Raw genomic sequence first — 24,479 nt, 5'->3', positions numbered from 1 at the left:
ACTTGGCAGAGGGAAACAGGCACAAAACAGAGCCAGGGACAGCGCCTGAGAGAGGGATAGAAGAAGAGGAGAGACAAAAAGAGGAGAGCGAGAGGTGGAGGGGTAGTGAGAGGGGAATAGTGTCGGGCAGCTTTTCTGTTCGCCGCCACGTAAAGCGCTCTGAGAAAAGGAAGACTGTGAAGATGGGGCGGAAAAGGTTTTATCACACGTTATTTTCTTTACCACTGGATTAATTGTTGCTATTTTTTCTCTCAGGGGGAAAACGGATCAATAACTCAGCGTAAGGGTCTGTTGTGTTGTGTGTTTGTGCTATGTACATGCACTTGTTTTATCTATGTACAAACTGACATGACATGAATGTGTGCATGTGCGTGTGTGTGTTTGTGTTCGTGTTAGGAACAGGAGGGAAAGGCAAATGGTGAGTTCAGATAGGACTTGAGCAGGCCGGCTAACAAATCGAGATAAGCTTTTTGATTGACCACCCGCCATCTTCCCCCATTTGTGTCCACCATCATGTTCATTGTTTTTGACATAGCTTTTTTTTCTTTCCTACATTTGAATATTTCAGTTCATGCTCCCTCTAGCCTCTGGTTTTCATCCTCCGGTCTTTGTCTCTCGTGCTTGTGAGAGCAGCAGCAGAGCAGCATAAAACTGGGACAGAGGGAAATATCTCCAAGCACAGAGACAAAGAGGAAACAGAGAGGCAGTCTGATTTCTCACACAGGCTGCAAAAGGCTTCATGTTCTGTGTTTTCGTGGAGTCGCATATTTTGCCTGCGTGTGTGTGCACCTGGCCACAGGGAGATTTAGTAAGTTCTTGTTGCTTTGGCTGACGATAAAGATCTCTCCATCAAATGCAAATGCAGTTTCTCAGCTGTGTGCCAGCGGTTGAACCCCGGCTCATATTCTTCATGTGGCATCTGCAGTGTCAGGCATGTGTGACATTTATTTTGTCTGGGGAAGAGTACATCAGTGTTACTCCCTCAAGGCTGAACATCTTTGTCATGGGGGAGTGATTGCATAATGCTGTGAGATCACAAGGCCTGTAGGAAATATAAGACGACAGTGTTGTCTGCGGCTCCAGGCACGGCTGTGTGCGGATGTTTCATGCATGTGCACAAGCTGGAGTCGAGCCTGTGTGTCTATGAACTCAGTGATCGCTGTGGCTGAGCCAAGCTCTCATGCAGGCCGTGTGTTCATCCCGTACGCTAATCCTGATTCAGACATTAAATTCGTGGATTTTTATTTGTGTCTGTCTTCAGATGCTGTCTGTCTGTCTGCCAGTAGGGGGCATTTTGTTTGAACGCATTACCGCACACAGACCTGCACTGGAAAGGCGCTGGTTGTGTCAAGAGGAAAGACAATGAAGGGGCAGTGAAAATGAAACGCGGATTTATGAGTTTAGAAAAACACAACTCTTCGTCGAAAGATAACGTTTTCTCCTCCTGTTGCAGGGACGTGATCCAGCCCAGTCGGTGCAGATGTCTCCAGACGAAAACATCTGATGTCGGACTGCGACAGCATTGGTAACAACGGTAACCTTTCCATTGGAGAAATGAATTGCCTCTCATTTGCAAGTGTATCTTTGTCATCGTATAAGATGCTGTCGGTACGAGTCAGCAATCGAAATAAATAATCTCATAATATGTCACTTAAGTTTTTTTCATGTTGGAACTCACACAGTGATTTGTTCCTGCGCATCAGACCTGTGTTGTCTGTCGGCGTGTTTCATTGTCCCTGAGACCCTTAACCTGTGATGATATGAAAGGTCACAGGTGAGGTCCTTGGGAACAAAGGTGCACGCAGCTGCATCTGTAGCCGTCTGCTCTTAATACACCAAGAAAAAACGTCCCGCAATTGCACGACGTCTAAAAACTGACTGACTTGTCATTAAAACGTCAAATGACTGCAACTGAAAGATGTTTGTCGGTACCAGGATGAGTCAGCTGAGAGAATTCTCCAGACTTTCCAGACATCCTTAAAAACCAGTGAAGGACAGCGTGACTCTTCGGAGGGGGCAGTACCTTTTGGCCGACTTTGTGTGCTTAACACAAACACGGTTCAATAAAAAGACAGCCAAAGGTTGTGACCCCGATATCTGATTCACACGGGAATGTTGAATTTGTTCACAGACACCAAAAAGTCAAGATGCGTAGTCAAGAGACGTGGGAGCATAAAGCAATTGAAATATTTTAGACAGTGATGAAAATCCATGAAATTAAAGTGTTTTTTTAATGATTATTTAATTGAACTTATTGCACTTTTCTGGAACTACTTCCATGTTTAACTGAAAATGTCATTAAAATGGTGATTTTCTGAATGGAGAAAATGTTGTTTCGTTTTTATTACCATGTAAAAGAATTAAACATGTTTATTTACTGTATTGCGGTTGGTGTGTTTCTGCTCTGCTATGTAAAGTTTATGGTTGCCCTGACAGCAATGAATCAAGTTATTATTAAGCTTTTATAGGCCTTTGAGACATTTTTAGTTCCTCTTCCTGGATTTGAGAATCAATCCCTCAGATGATCAATACAGAAATGATCTGCATGTGAGATCAGTCTCCCACACTCGCTGTCATCCCCTCACGCGTTTGTGACGCCTTGATAATTGATGGGAGCTGGCAGGTGAATAAATGAAAGTGAAGTGGTCTTCTTTGAGACCCTCACCCGGACATGCAGCCAGGGCGGCTCAGTGTTCCCTGGCTCTCAGCCCTCCGTGTGTTTGTGCATCCCAGGACAGTTGACATTGATTGTGCAGGAGACAGACTGAGACACATTAGTACCCAGCTCGCTCCTGCCGCTGAAAAACACATTAACTGGCTGCATTGGGAGCCCTGTCTGGTAACCATGGCAAAGCACACAGGAAGGGGGTGGGGGGGTGGGGGGGTGGGGGGCGGTGGCGGGTTGAGACAGGGCAGCGGGTTCAGCATGCAGTCTCTCAGGGGTTGTCTTTCTCAAACGCTCCTTTCCTTTCCTCCGGCCACGTCTGTCATTTTCTCTTAGACTCCGTCTGCCTCTTTTGAACTGACACTTCTTTCTCTACTCACGCACAAAATTCAAACACAATTTGCATTTTTCTTTCCTCTGGCATTCTTCTTATTGATGCTGACCTCATCACTTTGGCCTCACCTCATACTCCACCCCCTCATCCAACTAGCCTCTGCAACACAATCTGCCTCCCACTAATTTGCTTATATTCTCGCCTTTTCATCCTGGTGACTTTGCTTCTTTTGTCAATATGGTTCCCCTCTGTGGAAAAGCACTGCAAAGACAGGGGCAAGCAAAATAAATAAATAAATAGCAACAAACTAAAACCATTAATGTAAGTAAATCCAGCTGAGGCCACATGTGGAAGACGACTGATCTGCAATCGCAATCCCAGTGTTGATGTATTTCACATTTACAGCCGTCTGCTGGAGTTGTTTCATGATTCCTTTTCTGCAGACGCTTGTACACTTTGTTAAAAGTGAGCCAACTGCAGTATATTAAGCATGTGTTTTACTTCTTCTGTGACATTGCAATTTATCTGCGTGATCAATAAACACTTTCTCGTAAATCGATCACCCTCTTTAAATAAGAATCATGGCAGTGTTCTTGAGGTGCATTGATATTCTTCTCATGGAGGGTTTGCAACTTTTTGCCAGACTAGACTGGAAAAACTTGATAATGCAAGATTATTAAGGCGTTCTTCCTACAGAGATCAGTAAAAGTGCATGGTAATGATAAAGTATTTTACAAATTGACTTGAACTTTATTCAAACCAGCTTTATTCGTACCGAGAAGGCCCCTTTTTCACTGATCTACATTTTTTAACATCTATTTGAACTGAAAATCACATAAAGTAAACATAATTTTAAACCAAAAATCAAATAAATAAATCTACCAACACTTGTTATCCACTTTTATTTTCATGCGACCAAAATGCCTCTTTGAAATGCTGAAATTACCTTGCAAAGAAAATTTGTCTTCTCACCGAAGTACAAAAAAAAAAAAAAAAAAATCTGCCAGAAAGAAAGGTCGTCTTTTCTAGTCATCCCACTCACAGAAGTCATGGGAAAGGCATTTAGCATTTAAAATATTATATTACATCCAAATTATCCAAATTGCCCAATAAACAAAACAGTTTCCTCCTCAGGGGCACCATCAAACTTGTTTTACAGATAACTGGGATGCACACGAACTTAATTGTTCACAGAGATGCTGAACTTAATTATTTTTATTAGACACTAATTCAATCAAACATGATCGGAATAGTTTTTCATGGGCTTTAATTTGACACTTGACTAATTATGATAGCTGGTAATTTAATACGTTTTGGTAGAAATGGAAGGGTTTATTGAGAATTGTCAAATCACGTTCCTTTTTTTCTACTTCAACTCAAGTGTGGGGATTTGTATTGGAGTTTGTACCCCACGCATATCACTACTGTTCCGTCATCATTTGTTGTGTCCTTTAGGGGGCAGTGCTGAGCCATAGTCCTATAGTCGCTGGATGGTTTGTGCTGAAGTAGACATGCATTTAAAATCAAGAACCGTACTTCATCACAACTTCAAAGTACTTTTACTTTGTTGACACTTCAACCACATACTACTTTAAAAAAAAATTGAAAGCTGTTCTAAAGAAAAATACAGAGTAGATCAACGAATCCTTTTTTTGCCCTGGTGCAGGTGATAACGTGAATATGCTCTGTAACACGTTCACACCGAGAAGGTAACAATTACAATGACGTTTCTGCTGTTTAACATTTCTCACTGTGTTCATGCCCCTAATATATGTGTCAAAAAACTGTCGTCATCGTGTGATTTATAAAGAAACTTCAAGTAAATTGTCTTTGTACTTGTATCAGTTGTATCAACACTGCTATGATGTCAGAAGTTAAGAAACAGACCGCCTAAAACAAATTCCAACTGAAAAAATTATCTGAAATGTGGCTAATGTGTTTCGGAGATATCATCACGATTCAAAACACTTTTTTTCATAACAAAATGAATAAATGAGATAGCGCTACAATTAAAAACGATTTTGCTATCAAATGAGGCAGTTATTTTCATTCTGACAAGAAAATTATTTTTGTAAGTATAGAACACAATTATTACCTTGTTTGCTTTAAACGTTTGAAATTACGTGTTTGTGATTTGCTTGAGGATTGGTAGTCTTGACTGTACTTTTAAGTGTAAAGCCTTCCTGCAAAACAACGAGTCGTCCCCACCTAATATATGCTCATATATAAACTGGACGTTTAAATAGATAATTTTAAGATTTCAAGGTTGCAGGTGGGAAAAATTACTTCCTGAAGATGATGCGGATGATTTAGGCGGAACGAGAAATCTGCGCTGCAGGTTCCATCAGAGCGCCATTCAACTGACGGACCCCCGGAAGCGATCGAAAATTTAAACCGCCATCACAGCAACAATTAACGCGCATCTTCTGTTTTTGGGCGTTGTAGTCAATGAATATTTTATGAAAAAATAGGATAAAATCTACCAGAGGACGTTTATAAGGTAGGATGCACACAGGCTTGATTGCGCAGTTTGAATCGCTCCCCCAGGTTAACTACTCTTTCCATCGCAGTCGAGTTTGACACCGACTATCACCTGGAAAACAATCAGCTACACATCCATGCCGAATGTTTACAGCTCCAAACCTGAGCAAATTTTATGTCATGCTATCCAGTTGAGAATACACGGGGCTTAAACCATTTTTTTTTAATCAAGTTGGTTTTTCAAGTTTAAAATTTTAATATGCACCGAGAAAACCATTTCATATTTTGGCCTCTTACGTGCAGGGACGGTGGTGTGCAGGTTGTTGCCACTTTTTAGATCTCTTGATATTCTGTACCCCCTCCTCCCGTTGTTATGTTGCAGTCCAGAAAATAGGTAAATGCATGTAAAACACCATTAAATTATCTGCGAGGAAAAAACAAATAGAAATAATCATTCAGTTATAGCTTTCAAAGTAATATTTGGGATATTTAAAAGTCTATGTTCGCTTTTTTCTGCAAAGTAGCTTTATTAAACATGATGCAGATAAATTTTCAATTTTTTTTGAGAAATAATTATAGTAATTCTGTAAATTAGAAAGATAAAATTAACATTGAAGTAGTTTTTTTTGTTAATTAAATTGAGAGCCTTCGTTAGCCCTCAGCTATTACAGGTCTTTCAGTAAAAAAAAAAACAAAAGTTGAACATTCTTTGTATTTTTTAGACTTGAAAATTATTCTGTCGGTACAAAAGTGTTTTTTTTTTTTCAACCAATCTGATGAATTTTGTCTTCTGTCATTGTTTTAATCTACACTTATATGTTAGCTAATTAAAAATTTCATTTTTCCAACGGGGATGATTAAAATATTTGTCCATCTATCTAAAAGAACTAGCAGCCCTTTTTTATGGCCAAAAGGGGCGGCTGTGGTTCCATTAAGAATATTAAAGAGAATGACCCCACCTCTCACTCCATTGATTATCTCAGCAAACATTTCCCCTCTGGGTTTATCATCTGAAACGTGTTTGAGCTGTCTCACTGTGGAACAAGCTCTCAGCGCTGTCCTTCAGAAGCTCCTCTGCACTATACCCGTCCTGACTAGCAGACAGACGTGACGTCAGCTCCTCGGTGGAGGGATTCTTACTGCTATTAGAACCCAACACAGCATCTGTCTGATTGATTGTGGTTTTGACTGATAGGTTTGGTCCGTCTGATCTCCTGAATCCAGCTGTCCGGTCTGCTTTTTCAGCGATTCCGCATCTAGAATCTGGCATTTGAAACTGCACACACGCCGGGTTCACAGATAAAGCGTGGATGTAGCTCATATCTGTTTGCTCATGGCTGGAAAACAGGGAGGGAGGCAATGGTCCCCCCTGAGAACTGAAGTGTGGTGGCATGGCTGTATTCTGTTTGAATCCTCATTTTATGTTTCTCTCTCTTTTTGTTAATCTTACCTGCTTTGACGCGTGTGCCTATAAACTGCTTTAATGAATATTGTATTGGAGGGCAGGGACATATTTGTGTGTTTGGGCGCAGGTGTGTGCTTGTGCACTGGGGTGTGCTGGTGAAGCACATGGGGCTCCATCCAGCCCTCTGCATGTCCCACTTCCCCCTTTTTGACTGGCTGTGTAGCATGATCACCGCAATGGCCACTGCACACCACTTGTAGGCTAAGGGGAGAGGGACAGATGTTGTGATCGGCCCATCTGGTCCCAGGGAGCCAACGGCTTCCAGGCCTATACTCCCTTCATTTCCAGGGGCTTTTGTTGCCATGGCCACCAGCTGGTGTTGAGGCTGAGGTTTTGGGGATGTGGTCAAAAGGTGCGCTACAGCTAGGGTAAATGTCTGCAATGGTGCAGTATGAGGAGGGGGAGGTGTTTGTCTGGGGAGACACAGCTGCAGGGGTTCATCCTCTCGAAGAAGAAGAAGTCAAGGCGGACTTCTGCTTTGGATGGAGGTGAGACACTAGTAGTGGTCTCCATTCTGATCCAATCTAGTGGTGACCCTCCCTGGGGTTTTTGGCAGAGAGGATTGCTCCACAATCTAGTTTCCTCCTCCAAACTCAGGATAGAATTCTAGAAGCTGTCTAGTACAGGATTTTACTCAGCATTTTCCCCTTGTAGTGAGACATGGTGGTCTCGGTGAGGACTTCCAGCCTTGTGATGCCCAGCTTTGCAGCTGCCCTCTTATATATGCGGAGTTATAAGGGGGACATGCTACCAGCTGGATTTGCAACTTACGTTGATGGGCTTGTCCCCTGATTCATAGTTGTGCCCTGTGATGACACCAAGTTCAACCAACAGATAGCTTTTTGCTTGTTAGGGTCTAGTCGCAGTGCTGCAGCCTTGAGCTGGTCACCCCACCTACCACGGGTGGGGATGATGTGTCGCTGGACCTTCTCCTGTGGCGGAGAATGGCTACCCTCGTTACAGAATCCACTGTGGAGACAGGCTAGCTTGGCATGCCAGCCTGCATTGGCAAGTCTTGACAGACAGGTGTACACAATGCTCACAGCTAACTGAGGATGCTAGCGCATCTGGCATGTTGCAGCCCCAAGCACTTAGCACATACAGAGTGGGTGTTCACCTTGGCTATCCTGTTACTGCTTACTCATGCCTGAGTTGGTAGCCTGTCCCTGTCCGTGGTTATGGAGAGTTCGAGCTATTGCTTCAATCCATCTCTATTAGGACAAAACTGATCTCTATAAACATCTATATCTGTAGCCAAGGTAGACATTTTGGGACAGCTTCTCATTTCTGTTTTCTGTTTGAGTATCTTTGACCAATCACGGTTGAGCGGGCCTTGGTTTCATCCATGTTAACTGTGTGTGTGGAGCGCAAAAGAGATGGAGCACATTTGCTGATATGCAAGGTCAGTAAAATGTCTGTGGTCTGACAATGTCGCAAACTTGTATCAGTGGTTTTGAACTTTCAATTGAGTGTAAACTCGCAACTTTTGACACAGTCCACACGTATTTCATCTCTTTTAACTCCATGCAAACGTGTCAAGTTGCTGTAAGGACTGTAAACAATTAGTGGCGGATGGACAAGGAAGGCTTGGACCGAATATCCACTGGCTACACTAGTAACACCAAAATTACTAACCCTTGTTCCCAGAGGCTAAGTCGTCAGACATGGCCAATGGGTTCCAAGATTGGGATGAATGTAATGGCAGCTTTATGGTAGCTAGCTTCTGTAGCTGTGGTTTGGAAACTGCTTGCACTGTTAGCTGGTGTTTGGACACAGTTGGTGAAAGCAGCAACTTTTTGGAAACTCAAGCACTCAACTTAGAAAACAGAGAGTAGCACAATTTAGCAACTGGAGACTGAGTTGTTAGTTTGTTATGTTAACAGTATACTAGCCAGTTAGCAACACCTGGTGCCTGAGAGGTAGCTTCTAGGAGTGAGAAGATATTTAAGATTGAGGAAATGATGCTTTGTCATGCTCTTTTATTGGAAGGAAGTCTCTTCACTGTGGAGCTGATGTTTCACTTGTCTGCCAGACAGAACTGATAAAGGAGCTTCTGGGGGACAGTGCACAGAGCATGTCCCATAGTGAGGTGCTGAAATAAAAGTTGAAAGAGAACGCTAGTTGCAAGTCTTCAACATAGTACATTGTTGGTTTCTTGACGTGTTTAGGGCTTGGAGAATAATTGAATTTTGATTACTATTTCAGTTTCCCGCAATCATGACAACAAGCTAATCAAAATAAAATGATTGTCAGCTCGTGCTGCAACATATTGATTTTTGTCTTGTGTTGTCAATGTTGCGCACCCTCCTCCTGGTTTTGGTTTTACCTCGTGTCGGTAGAGACGAGGAGGGAGACACAACATGTTTCTGCCGCTGAAGAGGATGTCAGAAATGCAGTGCTGATTCATTCATCTGGAAACACGTTGGAACAGACTAAAATAGTGAGTTAGATATTGTTACACACACGTGGCACCCTTAGTTCTCTTACAAAGTTAATGGCCCTATTCAAACTTTAAATGCATTAAAATGTGTTTCCTGTGACCGCTTGTAATTGGACCTAACTTCCCTGATGTATGTGCAAATTATCTCCCACATTAGTTTTTAATGTGGGTTTACATGAAACAGTTTCTATTGCGAGTGACATGTGTGTGTAGATCCTTGTCATGTTTATTTTTTTGCTATAGATTATGTTAACACATCAGTTGACATACAACACGTTTGAACTGTTAAAGGAGCTACCGTCCTGTTTTGGATGAGCTCTCTGGTGTGTTTGAACAGAGAGATAGAGATCAGCTGATGGTCGGGCTTGGTTGATGTTTAACAACAGACTGATAACCAGCTCTGGAGTCTGTATTCACTATTTTAGTGTAGCTTCAATGAATTATTTTGATTGTGTTGATTTGCCAAGTATTTTCATGATAGTTTATGAATTTCCAAATGTCTAGGCTGGCATCATCAAATATCACTTTGTCTCCGGCAAACATTCTAAAATTTTAAGACATTATATTAACATTACAATGGTATCAAATAGAAAAGCGGTAAAGTAGAACTAGAGTGCGTTTGGAATTTTGTCTTTAAATGACTTGTTTGTATTGTTTATCAAGTAATTTTGAGTTACCAGTAAAGTTGCTAATGGGCCAGTCAACTAATCACTTCATTTTTTTTATATTGATTATCAACAAAAGATAAGTAATGCTTTATAATGTGTAACTTTTCAGGTACAAATATAACTGAAGCAGTCCTAGCTAAAGGCAGTAATATGGAAGAAGAAATGAACGCATCTGGTATTTCCAATGGTGAGTCCACAACGCCCAAAAGAGGAAGAGGTCGACCAAAACTCTCTAGGACAGCACACACACAGCAGCAAGGATCAGGGGATGGCCTCTCAGATAAATCTAGGAAAAAAACTAGAGGTCCTGGAAGGCCAAAAGGTTCAGTGTCCAAGAAGCAGGCCAGTAATGAAAAGAAAAGGGGGAGGCCAAAAGGTTCTAACAAAAGAATGCCTGAAAAGGTCTCCATGGAAGTTATACCAAATGGTGGTTCTGAAAAAGCATCCATGAAGCGCAAAGCAGAAAGTATCACAGGGGGTGAAGAGGATGAAGGCAGTACTGAAATGCCTCGTAAAAGGGTGGCAGATGGCAACCAAGCTAAGAGGGGAAGAGGACGACCAAAGGGGTCTTTAAACAAGAAACCGCGAGCATATGTCGTACATAATAAGGTAGGACGGCCATTGAGAGATTCAAAGCCACCCGTGAAATTAGAAGGTGTTCTTCCCACCAAAAAAGGAAAGCGTGGTCGACCAAGAAAAGAACCAGCGAAAAGGGGACGGCCAAGAAAGTACCCATTACCCTCACCTGAAGAACTTAAAAAGCCAAAAGTGTGGAAACCGCTGGGGAGGCCAAGGAAGTACCCAATTCCCTCACCTGAGGAGCTTAAAAAGCCAAGAGTGTGGAAGCCCCTGGGGAGGCCAAGGAAATATCCTCGCACTGACCCTCCAGAGGGAGTCCCACAAGCCCCTCGCCGAAGTCGGGGTCGACCTCGCAAGTCTGAATCTAAGAAAGGTGCTCACTTACGTAAGAGTATGCCAAATGATGGAGCTCCAACAAAAAGAGGTCGTCCCCCAAGTACTGCAAAAGGTGAGGATGGCACCCCACGGAAAAGGGGGCGCCCTAAAGGTTCAGTCAAGAAAAGGAAAGCCACCGATGAATTGCAGCTTGGCAACAGCACAGTCACCAACCATTCAGTAGCTGAAGAGTCACCGGCGGTTGCTGTGGAAGATGAAGAGCAGGTGGAGCACAGCGAGGAGCCAGAGTCCAAACAGCAGGAAGGGCATACTGGGGAGATGCTCAACGATCAGGATTCAAGCATTGAAATTAGTAACCGGGCTTGATGGACGATCCTACAAGCAGGATCATGGAAGCGGACTTGACAAAATAGGGCGCTTCATGGATGAACTTGCAGAGCACGAACGAAACACTTCTAGTTGCTGTTTAAAACAGTTTTGTCAGTTTAAAAAAAAAACATGTTTTTAACATTTTGTCAGAGTAGACTAGATATTCAGCAGCACTTTTCCTGACTAACTTTATTTCTGTCGTCTGCGACACAAAATCTTTAATTAGAACTGGCACGTAGAGTAGTTTTATTATAGACGGTTTGTTCAGTTTAGTTCTCAAATGTAGTGTTAGTCAGTTTTACTGTAACCCAACGCAAGTCACGTTGCTGCTGAATGACTTGACAGGGAAAAAAGTCTAGACAAATGTTGAAAACAAAAAAAAATCAACTATAGAGAGCCGAAGTTCTGATAAGCTTCTTATGTTATCTCTCGTTTTTATTTCTTTTGTTGGTCAGTCTGACAAAATGACGTGTCCGTTATATCCACCAGCACACATTTTTAAATGAATGTTTTATCTCTAAAACATGAACAATGTGATTTTCCCCGAACAAACTGTAGGCCTATGTATTTATTTAAATTCACTTTCGAATGAAATTGATTAATACCACTGTTTTTGGACCGCACCATGCGATGTTCCAGATATAACCAGGGTTTTATTGCCTCTACTTATGTAAGGGCAGTTTAAGATGTAGCATGGTTGTATTTATTCAAATCTTAATTCTGTTGTGTTTATCTGCAGCACACTACCGGTCAAAAGTTGTAGAACTGCTCTATTTTTTTAAAACTTGTTTTTCAAAATGTATTTATGATCCAGACAAGCCCTCGATCCATTTTATTGGTATGATTCTTGCTGCCGCTCAACCTGTCCAACCTATAGGTTTTCCCCTCCTGGTTGAAACCGATACTGGCTAACTCTCAGAAACACGTCCAACCATATTGTGGCTTCAGGTCTAGAATTCTTCCCAACGCACAATGGTGGGAAAAGTCGTTCTTTTCTCTGACCGAAGCTTCAACGCTAAAGTCCGAATGACTGAACTGAAATGCGTCTGAATTGCTCACGATTCGGCTCATGATGATCCCTGTCTTCTAGAAGTGGTGTTGCTTTGACAAACATGCTGGACTTATTCTATGAATATTGACACTTGAAATGTTTTTTGCTAAATGTCAGATCAACGCTGGTTTTTGGAAGTCTTTTTTTGACTGATGTGCAGTTCCGCGTTGCTCTTGGCCGTACTAAGCGTCATTCCAGAGCGGTTAATCTGCTGGCTGTCACTCAGGACTCACATTTTCTGCGTAGCGCATTCAGAGAACAATGAATCCCTGAACATGCACGGTTCCTCGGTCTCAGCAGCAGCACATGTGAGTCTCTCTCCTGTCATTACAGCTCAACCTTTTAAGTTTGTGTTTATAGGAAATGTTAAAACGGGGATTTGAAGGTGTGCGTTTGTGGTCATGCGGCTTTTTAAATGTAACTCCCGGCTGTGGGACTGTTAGTACAAGCATAGCTAATCGAACTGGACCTGTTTAAGTGTGTAGTTGACCAGGCGAGCAGAGGCACCTGCTGGTGGTCCGCAGCCCCACCGCTGGGCTCTGTTGTCCTCCTGCATGTGGCTGGCAGACTGGAGGCTGTGGTGTTGCTGTGCTGTGGGTGATTTTTGCTGAGTAACATTGGTGTCTTTTTGTGTGATGGTACAGTAAATGAATAAAGAAATCTGTTAGTAGGTGAGCCCAGGGCCAGTGACATCTTGGTTCGATGTGCTGAGTGCCGATAATCTACTTGTGCAAAGTACATGGACTACATTCCTATATTTGAGGGGGGATTTATCATGCTTTTTTCAGTATAATGATGCATATTTATGTGTTGGTAGAAAAACTGTGTTTTGATACAGGGCGTCTCGTTCTTGCCTGCCTTAACAGTGTTTGAACCTGGTGTCATAGCTAGCAGGCTGCTATACATTAGCTGTGAGCTTAGGGGAAACACGTGACACACTCGCACAAGGACTGATTCAAGTCTGGTTGGCATGGAACAAATCATATTCAGTTAAAGTTCATCACTCACTGCCTCACTCACTTGCAAGGGGAACTCAACTGAACCGAGAAATGAATGAATCATTTCAGGAAGTGATTCGGTTCAATTTGTTCGGCCAACAGAGTCATTCTGTTTGAACTTATCATTTGGGGACAATTCAACACTACTGCCACAGGTGTAAAAGTATTCCAGAGGAAGCTGTCCTCACCTGGGTTTTTGTTGTTTCTCTGCTGGGAAGAGCCTCACTGGGAGGCTTATAATGGACTACTTCCTTTGTTCATGGCCTTTCTGGCCATGATCATTGCTTCCTGAATAGAAATGTTGTCTAAATAAAAGTAAGGGTAACTGTCAAATGTCAGGGCTTTAATGACTTCCATTGCTGCAGAAAACTGGAAGTTACAAAAACTTATTGATCCCTAAAAATGTCAGTTTTTTAATACCTTATATTTATGTTAATTTTTCTGTTTTTGGTGACCTAAACTGGCAGTTAACTGCAATTTAATTTCCTTTTTATTTTGCGTTTTGTTGTTGGTTTTTTGTTTTATTTTATTTTGTATTTTAAGCTGCTTTTCGAACTTGTGAAAAAAATGAAGAGGAAAAAAAAAAGAAATTGGGAATTTTTCTCAAATTTCTGACCGGTAGTGTAATTTCTGTGAAAAATAATTTAAAAAGTTTAAATATAAACTTTGAAAATCAAAACTTGAGCTTTATCAAGGGGCCAAATTTGTTTAGGCCTGATTATGACACACATTTTTGTAGTGTCCAGTCCCCCTTTTATCCAGACTAGCTGCTGCCCATCAACTTACCCATGAACTTTGGTGGAGTTTCAATAGTTTGTTTGAAAAAAAAGAAAGTTTCATTAGTAAATGTTTTCCCACTGGGGGAAAAGAACTCTTTGCTTCGGCTCTCTATTGGGAATGTGATGGGAGTTTTGGGGCTTAACGTCTGAATGATGTCATGATGTTTTATAATTGATGTCGATGCCATTCCTCCTCATTGATCATGTTTGTTTTGCCTTAATTGCCAAAGCTTTGAATGTACGTTTCATCGATTACAGTCGCTTGGTTCTTACGTCTTGACTTTTATTACCTGCATCGCTTGACAGAACAAAGAGCTGTGTCAAATGCCTTCCCGCCTCACAGTGGCCCTGAAGATTTCTTCCTTCGTGTACCTTCATTAGTTTTGGCTATTATACAGTTGTAATAGTAGTTTTGCTCTTCTGTTAATCTTTATGTATAGCTGTGAAACCTTTTTTTTTATATATATATATATACTGTCATGAGATTAAATTCAATTAATTGTTTTAATTTCACACAAAGAAAAAAAAGTTTTTGGGAACCTTCTTAAAACTTGTGTGACATGTTTGGTTCCATTACTCGTGTGTCATGATTACTGATATTAACCCCTTTATGGTTGGGTCCCAGTTGAAGTTTTCTAAATGCCAAAACGTGTTTGTGTCCTGTCTTGTAAGACGAGGGCGGAGGAGGAGGAGGTTCAAGTTTGAAATCCAGTCAGGATTTGTCAGTTAAAATAATTTTAAAGTTGACAAGTATGTGGTTTTGTGTCTTTTGAGCAAGAAGCCAATAATTTGTGAGATATGGTCTTGAAATAAAATGTGGATCTCGCTGTTTTATTTTCAATGGTGTGGTGTGACGTTTTTTGTGTGGTGAGAATCAAGGCTTCACATGCTAACCTGTTCCATATTAGTCTGCTCCCATAGTTTGTACACAAAGTATTTAGCATATGAAATTTCACTTTCTTGAAACCAGCTGTTTTCTGTCCAGTAAGCTCACCTATTCACTTAAATATGTCAAAATGAGTTGAACTGACAGTCACATCAATTTTGCACAATTTAACAATTTGTCTAGTTTAATCACAGTCCCATTGCCATGTGATCAAATTGTTTCACTTCTGAGGATTTTTCCTCTGTGATATTTCAGCTGTGAATATTGGTAACAAATGACCTTGGAAAGAAAACTGTCTCCTCTCAAATGTTCTACAAATAAAATTGCCACAATAAAGGGGATCTTTCTGAACTCTTTAAATATAATCCTACCCGAAATCATGGGAAAGGCTTAAAGCCTTGGAAAACCATCCATCCATCCATTTTCTTCCGCTTATTCCCGTTAAGGGTCGTGGGGTGGGGGGTGGAGCCTATCCCAGCAGTTTTTGGGCGAGAGGCGGGGTTCACCCTGTACAGGTCACCAGTCCATCACAGGGCCAACACATAGAGACAGACAACCATTCACACTCACAGCCACACCTACGGTCAATTTAGAGTATCAATCAGCCTCGTCCCCTCCTGATGTCTTTGGACTGTGGGAGGAAGCTGGAGTTCCAGAGAGAACCCACACAGGAACAGGGAGAACAAGCAGACTCCACACAGAAAGATCCCATGCCCAAGCCAGGACTCGAACCCAGAACCTTCTTGCTGTGAGGCCACAGTGCTAACCACTGCACCACCGTGCCACCTAGCCTTTGAAATATGAACTGAAAAATGAAGCATAATTATTTTCCAAGTTTCCTCCTCAGGGGCTGTGAACTTCACAGCGCAGGTGTGCTAAACTGCGTTATTGTTGTGTGACGCTAATTTAATCAAACATGATCAGATTACTTTGTTACTTATAATGATAGCATATAAATGCTATGTTAAGCAGAATAAGAAGGTTAGGGAAGTTTAAGCAAAGTCCCGCTGTCACGACGCTCTGTGCTGAGGAGGAAATGTAGCTCATCAAGTACATGAAGGAAACCCTCAAATGTGTCCTGCTCTGATGCAGGTGACACGGCTGTCATTTGCTCCGTAACAAGTTCACACTTGGGAATAATGAGGATGAGGGAGCTGGTGTTTGACATTCTCACTGTTCATGGCCCTGTCAACCAGCATGATTGAATTGGTGTATTTTTTTTTCTATGCGGCAGACAAGCAAATGTAGATTAGGACGTGAGGACTTTTGGAGAATACGATGAATGTGATCATCGTCAGTATTGCCAAGGTCATAAACTAAAAAGGAATTCTCTCAAAGTGTTAAATTGCTTCATTTTAAAATTTCCAAGACTTGCAAGACTCAAAAATAAAATCATTGAAGACTTGCCACCGGACTTGGACCTAATAACTTGTGACACCCCTTGAAAGATTTGAGCCCACTGAAGAGGAGAGCTGCTGCTGGCCAAACTACTAGAGTGACGGTAAACAGCCACATCCCTTTTCATTTAGTATTTTTGTACATCTAGTCGAGGAGTAACTACTGATTTCTTTCATATTTGAAATGACATTTGTTTATTCGTCGTCTCGATTTTAGACTTTATGTAAAACAATGGGTTTGTCCCACCTATGCCAATATAAATACATACGTTACACATATACAGACGTTTTAATGTATTTATTAAAGGTTGTTGATTGGAAAATAACTTCCTTCAGGTGAGGCGGACGATTTAGGCGGAACGGAAACTCTGCGTCGCAGGTTCCCTCAGAGTGCTATTAAACTGACGGACCCCCGGAAGCTATCGAAATTTAAACCGCTATCACGGCGATCACAGACGCGCATGTTGTTGTTTGTTTTTGTGTTTTGTGGGAGGGGTGGGGCGCTTAAGTTAAAGAAATCTTGCGAAAAACAAGGCGAAATCTACCGGAGCAGGTCGTCACGGTCCGGTTTGATCGCGCTGTTTTAATCGCCTCCACAGGTGGACTTCTTTCTATCGCCTACGAGGTCGACTCAGACTATCACCTGGAAAACAATCGGCTCCACAAACATGTCGACTGTTTACAGTTCCGAACCTCAGCACATTTTCTCTCTTGCGGTTCAGTTGTGGACACACGGGGCTTGAATGATATTTTGAACAAGATGTTCTTATTTAAATAAAAAAATAATATGCACCCGAGAAATAGACACAGACATAAAAAACACACCATTGAGAGTAAAGAAAATTATGATGCAAGTTTTTTTTCAAGACATGGCGACCGTGGGATCGACATGTCACCACCACCTTAAACTGAATCCTAATAGAGACACTCCTTTGAAGCTCCACCCTCGCGATAGGAAATGGTCTCCAGTTTGCAAACCAAAAACGAACAAACCTTTTATTGTATTTGATAGAGCCCAAAATTAAAATATTTATATTTATTAAATTAATATGTTGCCTTAACAAGTAGCCTTTACATAGAGCCTTTCTTGGTATAACACAAGATTTCATAAAAAATATTTTTTCATGCTAACTACTTCAGCTATGATAGATAATAGTTTTATTGAAAGATTACGTTTTTTTTTGAATAAGAAATGTGATAAAGTTAAAAAAAAATCTTGATGAGCTTGAAAAAGCTGAAACACTTCCTCTAGTATTTAAAAAGTTATTTTAATATCTTTTCTTGCCACTGTTTTCTTCAACAGTTTCATAAATATTTGTCTGCAGCAAACTCTCAGTGCTGGAGACATTAAATTAAAATTACAGTGGTATAGAATAGAAAAGCTGCAAACCGAGAGGCGAGTTTGGGACTGATGCATTAAATCACTTGTTTATCAAGTAGTTTGGAGTTATTAGTCAACCTGCTGATGGATCACTCAACCAAACACTTTTTAAAATAAATCTTTATTGATAAAAGCTGAATAATGTTTAACTGTGTGTCATTTTTCAGTTCTTACTCAGACGCAACCGTGGCTAAAGGCTACGACCGACGGCGAGTCCACAACAGACAAAAGGGGAGGCGGGGTCGACCAGAAGGGGGAGTCGCGATGACGTCAGAGAGGGTCGGGAGGCCTGAAGGAGGCAACTGCCTTCACCTGAGGATCTTAAATAGCCGAGAGTGTGGCTCCACATGTCGCTCTGCTCCATTTCAGTTCCTATCCCGGTGTTTGTCTGCTCCTGAGGAATGTGTACACAGGTTAATGTACCAATACTGGTTGAGAGAATCAGCTCCACCCTCACCTTTCCTGTCTGATGACGGCATACACCTGAGTCAAAGATTGTCTATTTTAAGAATGATAAATCCCTACGAAGCTTCCTGGTTCAACGATAATAATGGAACATTGAACAATATTGATATAGGCAGATTTAGGTCATTTAACATAAATAAACAAAATGGTTCCGATGAACCCAAAGCGCAGTTTTTAAACGTCTCTTAGGACTTGTTTATCATCAATGATGAGAAAAAATAATAGGATTCATAGCTTTTATCATGCAAGCTGGAGATTAAAAGGTTTTCCAGAATGTTCTAAAACATAAACTTGTGTTCAAATAGTTAATATTGACATTAATATTATTTGTTGATGGATTCAGCAATCCGGTACAACAGCCATTAATCCTACTTACGGCGTTTATACCTGTTCTCCCACCGTGGATGCGGTAGTTCACTACACAGTTTTGACAAGATTTGAGTAGCTAACATGGACTACAACGAGGGGATGACGTCAGACGCAACATTTGGTGTTTTGAAACCCGATCAGAGTGGTAGCTCTTACCTGTACCTGCTTCCGAACAGGACAAGGAAACGGGAAACATGTAACGAACACCTGTCCAATTTCTTCTGTGTTAAAACAGTGAGAAAAAAAAAGATAAAACTGGTGTCTCTCAGGTGACGTAGGATTGTTTTGGTGGTGTGTACAGAGTACCAGCAGGTAAGTGAACAGTCGGTGTTGAGAGTTATTGGCGGGTGAAGTTTCACCTGGGTCGGTGCTAGTTGCTAAACAAGTTTAGCTCCAACCAGAAACTACATTCCTCACTCGGGCCGTTCAGCTAGCTTCGTACCACGGAGTTAGCCGCAGCTAGCAGGGGGAAACACTCCTGTTATGATAGGAGTATTTTAACATTACCTGAATAATAATGTATTTTCTCACGAAAACTTAGTGACGAATTCTCAGTTTTTTTCATGACTATTACAAAAAAAGTATATATATATATATACATGTATACGCCATTGTGGTGGAAATTAGAAAAGCAAGTACGCAAGAATAGTTCCGTTTTTTAGAAGTACGAGCAACTCCCGAAACCAGTCCACCCGAGAGACCTGGCGTACAGTTTTTACTTGTAACGTATTAAAAGTTCCAAACACACTGGTTTAACTTTTTTTGATGGTTAAATTTCTTCTATGTGCAGTAGTTTGCTCTTAGGCAAAGTACAGACAGCATGTTTATTCAGAGAATGAGTGCGTACGGGAGTGTAGCTTTTCTGTAAATTATTAGCATCTTCGGATAAATACATGAAACAATCTGTACTATGATGCCCCAGTAACATATTATGGTACATTCGTGAAGGAAACGTAATTTTGTAATGAGTGTTACTCAAGTCAGTGATACATTTAGATTTTGATTAATTTCTGTATCTTTTTCGACATTACTGTAGTAATATTACAGCTGAGTAAGTAATTGAAAAATGTGTCAAAACTTATGGAAATCGTATTTTTTGAGTGATGATGCACTGAAATGATAATAGGAGTTATTTTTGTGGGGATCTGTGCTAAACAACAACGTTTTCTCGAGTCTGTAGAATATTATTTGCATTGTTTAATGTCTGCAGCACCACAATACACAATTCACATCGATATTTTGACACAAACAAACACACACACACACACACGAATATTGCATCTCCTGATATTTGGGTCTTGCACTGTAACATTTTTCAATGACGATTTTTCAACTTCGTAATTTCAGTAATATTTCGATCGATTGAAACCGATATTTAGAACTTATAACAGATTCCTGATCATTAGTTTGCTGCATTTACGGTTCCGTCAGAGAACCATGAGGATGAAAGGTGTAGAAAATGATTCATTCATTTTGATTGAGGTAACAATTTGAAATATTGGTTTTATCAATTGGAAGTCATTAATTGATATTTAGTAGCTGATATACAGGATGTTTTAGTGCACTTCTGATGGTTCCAACTCCCCAAATTGAAGAACTTTTTGTTCATATTTATCTTCAGTTTTGTTAAATGAATCAGTTTTCGGAGAGCTATTTGCATAAAACAAGAAGTTGAATGTCACTTTGAGCTCGAGAGGATTGTACTCTTTCCTGTCGATGTTAAACATTCTTTACAAATTAATGAACAATAATGGAACTTAAGATGATCTGCAGTGAAAATCACAATTGCAGCATAATTTCCAGTGGTAGTTTGGGTGTTGTGGTGGATTTGAAGCAGAGATATTTTGGGCATGAAGGGTGAATAAACACTGAGCCGTACTTAATCCTTTGCTCCAGATTCAAAGATGCCAAAGCAGATCATTTAAGCATTGTTGCAGCTTCCCTTTGACAACAGATTGATAGTTTTGGCTCTTCATCTATTATTATATTGTTAATTATGACTGGAAACATACTGAATGAACAATACCCAGGCTATCTGGAGAAAGATAAGGATTTTGTTCTTGTTTGGGACCTAACAGTGATGCAGTAATAGCATCCTTTAAGGATATTTTGCAGTGTTGTCTCACTTTATCAAATGTACTCACACGACTGACTAAACTTGAGTTTGTGGTGTGATTGTGTTGGCACATGCAAGGCCCATATAGTAAAACACACCCAAGATAAACACTGGACTTTGATTTGTATCCGTGGGAAGTTTAAGATGGACGAGTTGGATGTTGTTAATTTGTTTAACTCCTTTTTTTTCCCCCCTCACAGAAATCTTTTAAGACAGCAAATATGACTGTCAGCAGCTGGCAGAGGTTTCGCTAGTCAGACTCCAGACGGAGCCGCTGATATTGACTGAAACCAAGAGAAAATTGGGTTTAAACCCCCGGATTGAACAAGAATGTCTGGCCAAGTTGGTTTATTCTCCGAAGTAAGTGACGAGGTGTCACTTAAACCTCTTGGTCCAGTGGCAGAACCCCAAATACCAGGACAGAAAGAGCATCATGAGAGTGACAGCCTAGAGAAGGGAAAGACTTTTGAAGATGAAGAGGAATTAAAGGAGGAAGATCCTGAAAAGGAAGAGCCTGGCTTTGCTCTTCTGGAGCCCAGCACGCTGCCATGGCCAGGAGACAAAGACAAGAGGCCACAGACAAACCCTGATGATGGAATCAGGTCAGAGGTGGGGCTCTCAAAACCGGAAGAGAGGGACACGGGGATCAGTGGAGGGAGCCAGGACCTGTCTGAGGAGCCGAGTCAGGGAGAGAGCGACAGAGAGAGCAGTGCTAAGTGGAGGGAGAGCTTGCCTGAGGGTGAGCGGTGGAGGGATGATGTGATTGAGATGCAGCAGGGTGATAAAGGAGATGGTTCCCTGGCAGATGATGAAGAGGAGGAAGAAGAAGAAGAAAAGTTGCTGTCGGCGAAAGCTGCCATGGGTTTCACTCCCAAAGTCACGATTGTTCGTACATCCAGTGAAGAGCCTCCCGAGGAGAGCATGTTCTTCATGGACGACATCGACAAGGAGCCAGGGATGGAGCCCGAGTCACCCCGGCAGTATTACACTGACTGGGCCGACCAGCAAGAAAAGTACAGTAAGTACACAGATTTATTTTTACAGTAACTGTGCCCAAATGTAACTGCTCTGTGAAACGGTTCTAAACTTAGAAGTAGACTAGACTTATGGGGGGGGGGGACACTCCAACACTCAGCCCAGTGGACGTGATGCAATTCAGATGTCGCCACATTTTCCACAGAGACTCATTAGACCATCATAACCAACTGCGGCGGCCACTCCACACCTGCTCTTTGGAATGAACATGTGTGGGCCAGAACTTTTGCGTTTGTGTTAACATTTCATCTACAGTGGTCAAGCATTATGTGTGCTAATATCTGACTAAAATAGACAATTACAAAGGTTTAGTGATTAAAATTTTTTTTTATAACTCTTTGTACTTGGAAAGACAGAGAAAGTTGTTTGATGTTTTGTTGTTTTCCTTCATCTCAGACATGTGTGATCGCATGTGTAGTGAAAAAGTGAAGCTGGCTCTGGCAACGGTGGCTGCTGGGCTCCTCTTCCCTCTCCTGGTGTGGGGGGGTTATGCCCTCCTCCCCTTTGATTCACCTCTGCTGGAGAGCACCCCCCTCAGGGTGGTGTACACGCTCCGCTGCTCCTTCTTCGCCACCATCCCCATCCTGCTTGGTAAGACTGTCAGCGTGGTAGATTGTGGAACCCCGTTGTGCTTGTTGTCTTCCGTTTCTTTGTGCATGAAACATCACTCTGAACAGGTGCCTGGTTCTCTCTGCAGGTGTGGTGGTGCAGGGCGTGGCCAGGCTGCGGTATGGCGTGCTGACGCCCCTCTATCACAGTGAACTGTTGGTGAACCGAGAGGTGGCGGTGCACTGGCACTACGTTAACGAATCGCTGGCCCTCTTCCTCTTCTACTTCCTGCAGCTGGCTGTCATGGCAACCTACATCAGCCAGGACCTGGTGAAGCTGGTGCCACTGCTCACCATCATATTTGTATTTGGCAGGTACGTGATAGACCTGTGCGCTCCATGGCTTAGTATGTACGCACATGCATAATAAAAAGAGACAGACGCACTCACAAAGATATATCAAACACATCAACTGAATAGAAACGGTAACTACAAAGTTGTTGCTGCAAAAACATGTCTGAAAAGCTTAATGCTGCTGACTAGATGCTGCGTATGGCGCCGTATTTGCCGCAACATCAGGAAGGCAGACTTGGGTAGACGGATCCTTTCAAGACATTTTCCTGTGGGAGGCTGTTTTTGTCCCCCTCAGTTCTGAGTGCGGTGGAATACAGCAGTAGTTGATGCCGTCATGAAGTATCCGTTACTCTACTCGTTTTTGAGAACTGTTCATTGAAATCAAGCTGACAGGAAGCACAACCAGAGAACGAGTCTGGAGAGTCTCCTCAGCCTCTCTGGACTGGTACGAGTGCTCCTGACTGCTGCCTGACGTGCCTCCTCCTGTGCTGCAGGCTGATCTACTGGCTCTGCCTCTCTCTGGGCAGCAGCATCAGGGGTCTCGGCTTCGGCTTCTCCTTCTTCCCCATACTGGTCATGCTGGGTACCAACCTCTACTACATCTGCTCTACGATCGGACAAGAGGCCGTGTTTGACGTGGAACCACCCACGACAGCTCCTCCTCCTCCCAAACAGCTCTGGTGGGGTTAAGCTGTGAGGAGGTGAGACACAAACAGCTGCAAACACCCTAAAGGTCACAAGTAAACAACACACAACAACAGTCGTGGAACCTTTCTTTATCCTTCGCTCTGCAGGAAATCAGCAGCAGATTATGGGTGTGTTGGACGTTATTAAAAATGCAACAATATTCACGTTAAAGGAAAGGAAATAAACATGTTTACATGAATTAAAACAAAAAGCTTTGTCTATTTGCAAATCAAAATATCTCTCCACAAAAATGCGGCTCGAAAGATGGAAACAAAACATCTTCTGATTTCACTGTTTAAACTTCTTGTGCTGATGGAATCCAGTTATGTGGTTTTCACTGTGTAAGTTGCTGTCGCTAGGAAAATGTTCAGTATGATAACTGGAGCATTAAATCAGATGACTTGTATATTTAAGACAAATATTAAAGGTCATATTGTTTGCAACATTATGCTGAGTATATCATAGGCACAAAGATTTATTTTTTAATGTGAGGTTGAATTATTTTATGAATTTTGTATTTTTGTCATCAGAAAACTGGTGTTTGATTACTGCGATTTCTACAACTGACAGTAAAATGTTTGTTTTACTCCGAGACGTTTCATGTTTAAAGCAGCAGTTAAGTACTGGGCCATGTTTGGATTATTTCTTTCTTTTGAAGGATCATTTTTAGTTCATGAATTAGCATTTAAATTAAATATTTAATATTTTGGGGGGGGGGGCGTTAAATAAATTCAATAAAGCTTCATTATCAAATAAAATGTGCAGCACCTTATTCTCAAGAGGATATAACAAAGTAAATGCCAAATTAAGAGAATGAAGCCTAAATAGACGGTTCACTAATGCTGATTACCAACACAAGCAGAGCAACAAGGTTGAGGTTGAATCCACAAACGGCAAGTGTCCGAGCTGATCATGTGACTCAGCATCACACCGAGCAGGATTCCCTGACCGTCATTCACGTTCTGTTGTGAATGGTCGACGTGCACCAGTCAGCTGATGTCTAACAGAGCCGCCGTGACCTGCAAGTGCTCCAGTGAACTTTTACACTCCAGCGAACAACCGCCTCACTCAAAATG

General features: G+C 41.7%; 2 protein-coding genes across 3 annotated transcripts; both read left to right on the top strand.

Moving 5' to 3' along the window:
• Positions 1–5,262: 5,262 nt before the first annotated feature.
• LOC147240651 (uncharacterized) lies at positions 5,263–15,006 on the top strand. 2 transcript variants are annotated; one of them, XM_086193858.1, is made up of 3 exons: positions 5,265–5,499; positions 9,285–9,385; positions 10,163–15,006. In XM_086193858.1, the coding sequence occupies exon 3, from the start codon at positions 10,204–10,206 to the stop codon at positions 11,332–11,334; it is 1,131 nt and encodes a 376-aa protein (XP_086049984.1). In that variant the 5' UTR covers positions 5,265–5,499; positions 9,285–9,385; positions 10,163–10,203; the 3' UTR covers positions 11,335–15,006. The 2 variants fall into 2 exon arrangements, with proteins under 2 accessions (XP_086049985.1, XP_086049984.1); XM_086193859.1 differs by lacking the exon at positions 9,285–9,385 and having other exon boundaries at positions 5,263–5,499.
• Positions 15,007–17,869: 2,863 nt separating this feature from the next.
• Positions 17,870–24,137, top strand: tmem79a (transmembrane protein 79a). Its single transcript, XM_086194380.1, has 5 exons — positions 17,870–18,975; positions 20,980–21,797; positions 22,211–22,405; positions 22,512–22,737; positions 23,211–24,137. The coding sequence occupies exons 2-5, from the start codon at positions 21,110–21,112 to the stop codon at positions 23,404–23,406; spliced, it is 1,305 nt and encodes a 434-aa protein (XP_086050506.1). The 5' UTR covers positions 17,870–18,975; positions 20,980–21,109; the 3' UTR covers positions 23,407–24,137.
• Positions 24,138–24,479: the final 342 nt, after the last annotated feature.

Source organism: Aulostomus chinensis, chromosome 22 (genome assembly GCF_037954235.1).
Source record: "Aulostomus chinensis isolate RoL2024-O1b breed Wild chromosome 22, RoL_Achi_v1.0, whole genome shotgun sequence".
In the NCBI taxonomy this organism is placed as follows: Eukaryota; Metazoa; Chordata; class Actinopteri; order Syngnathiformes; family Aulostomidae; genus Aulostomus; species Aulostomus chinensis.
Note: the sequence above shows the minus strand (reverse complement) of the source record. Positions and strands in the feature narration are given on the sequence as shown.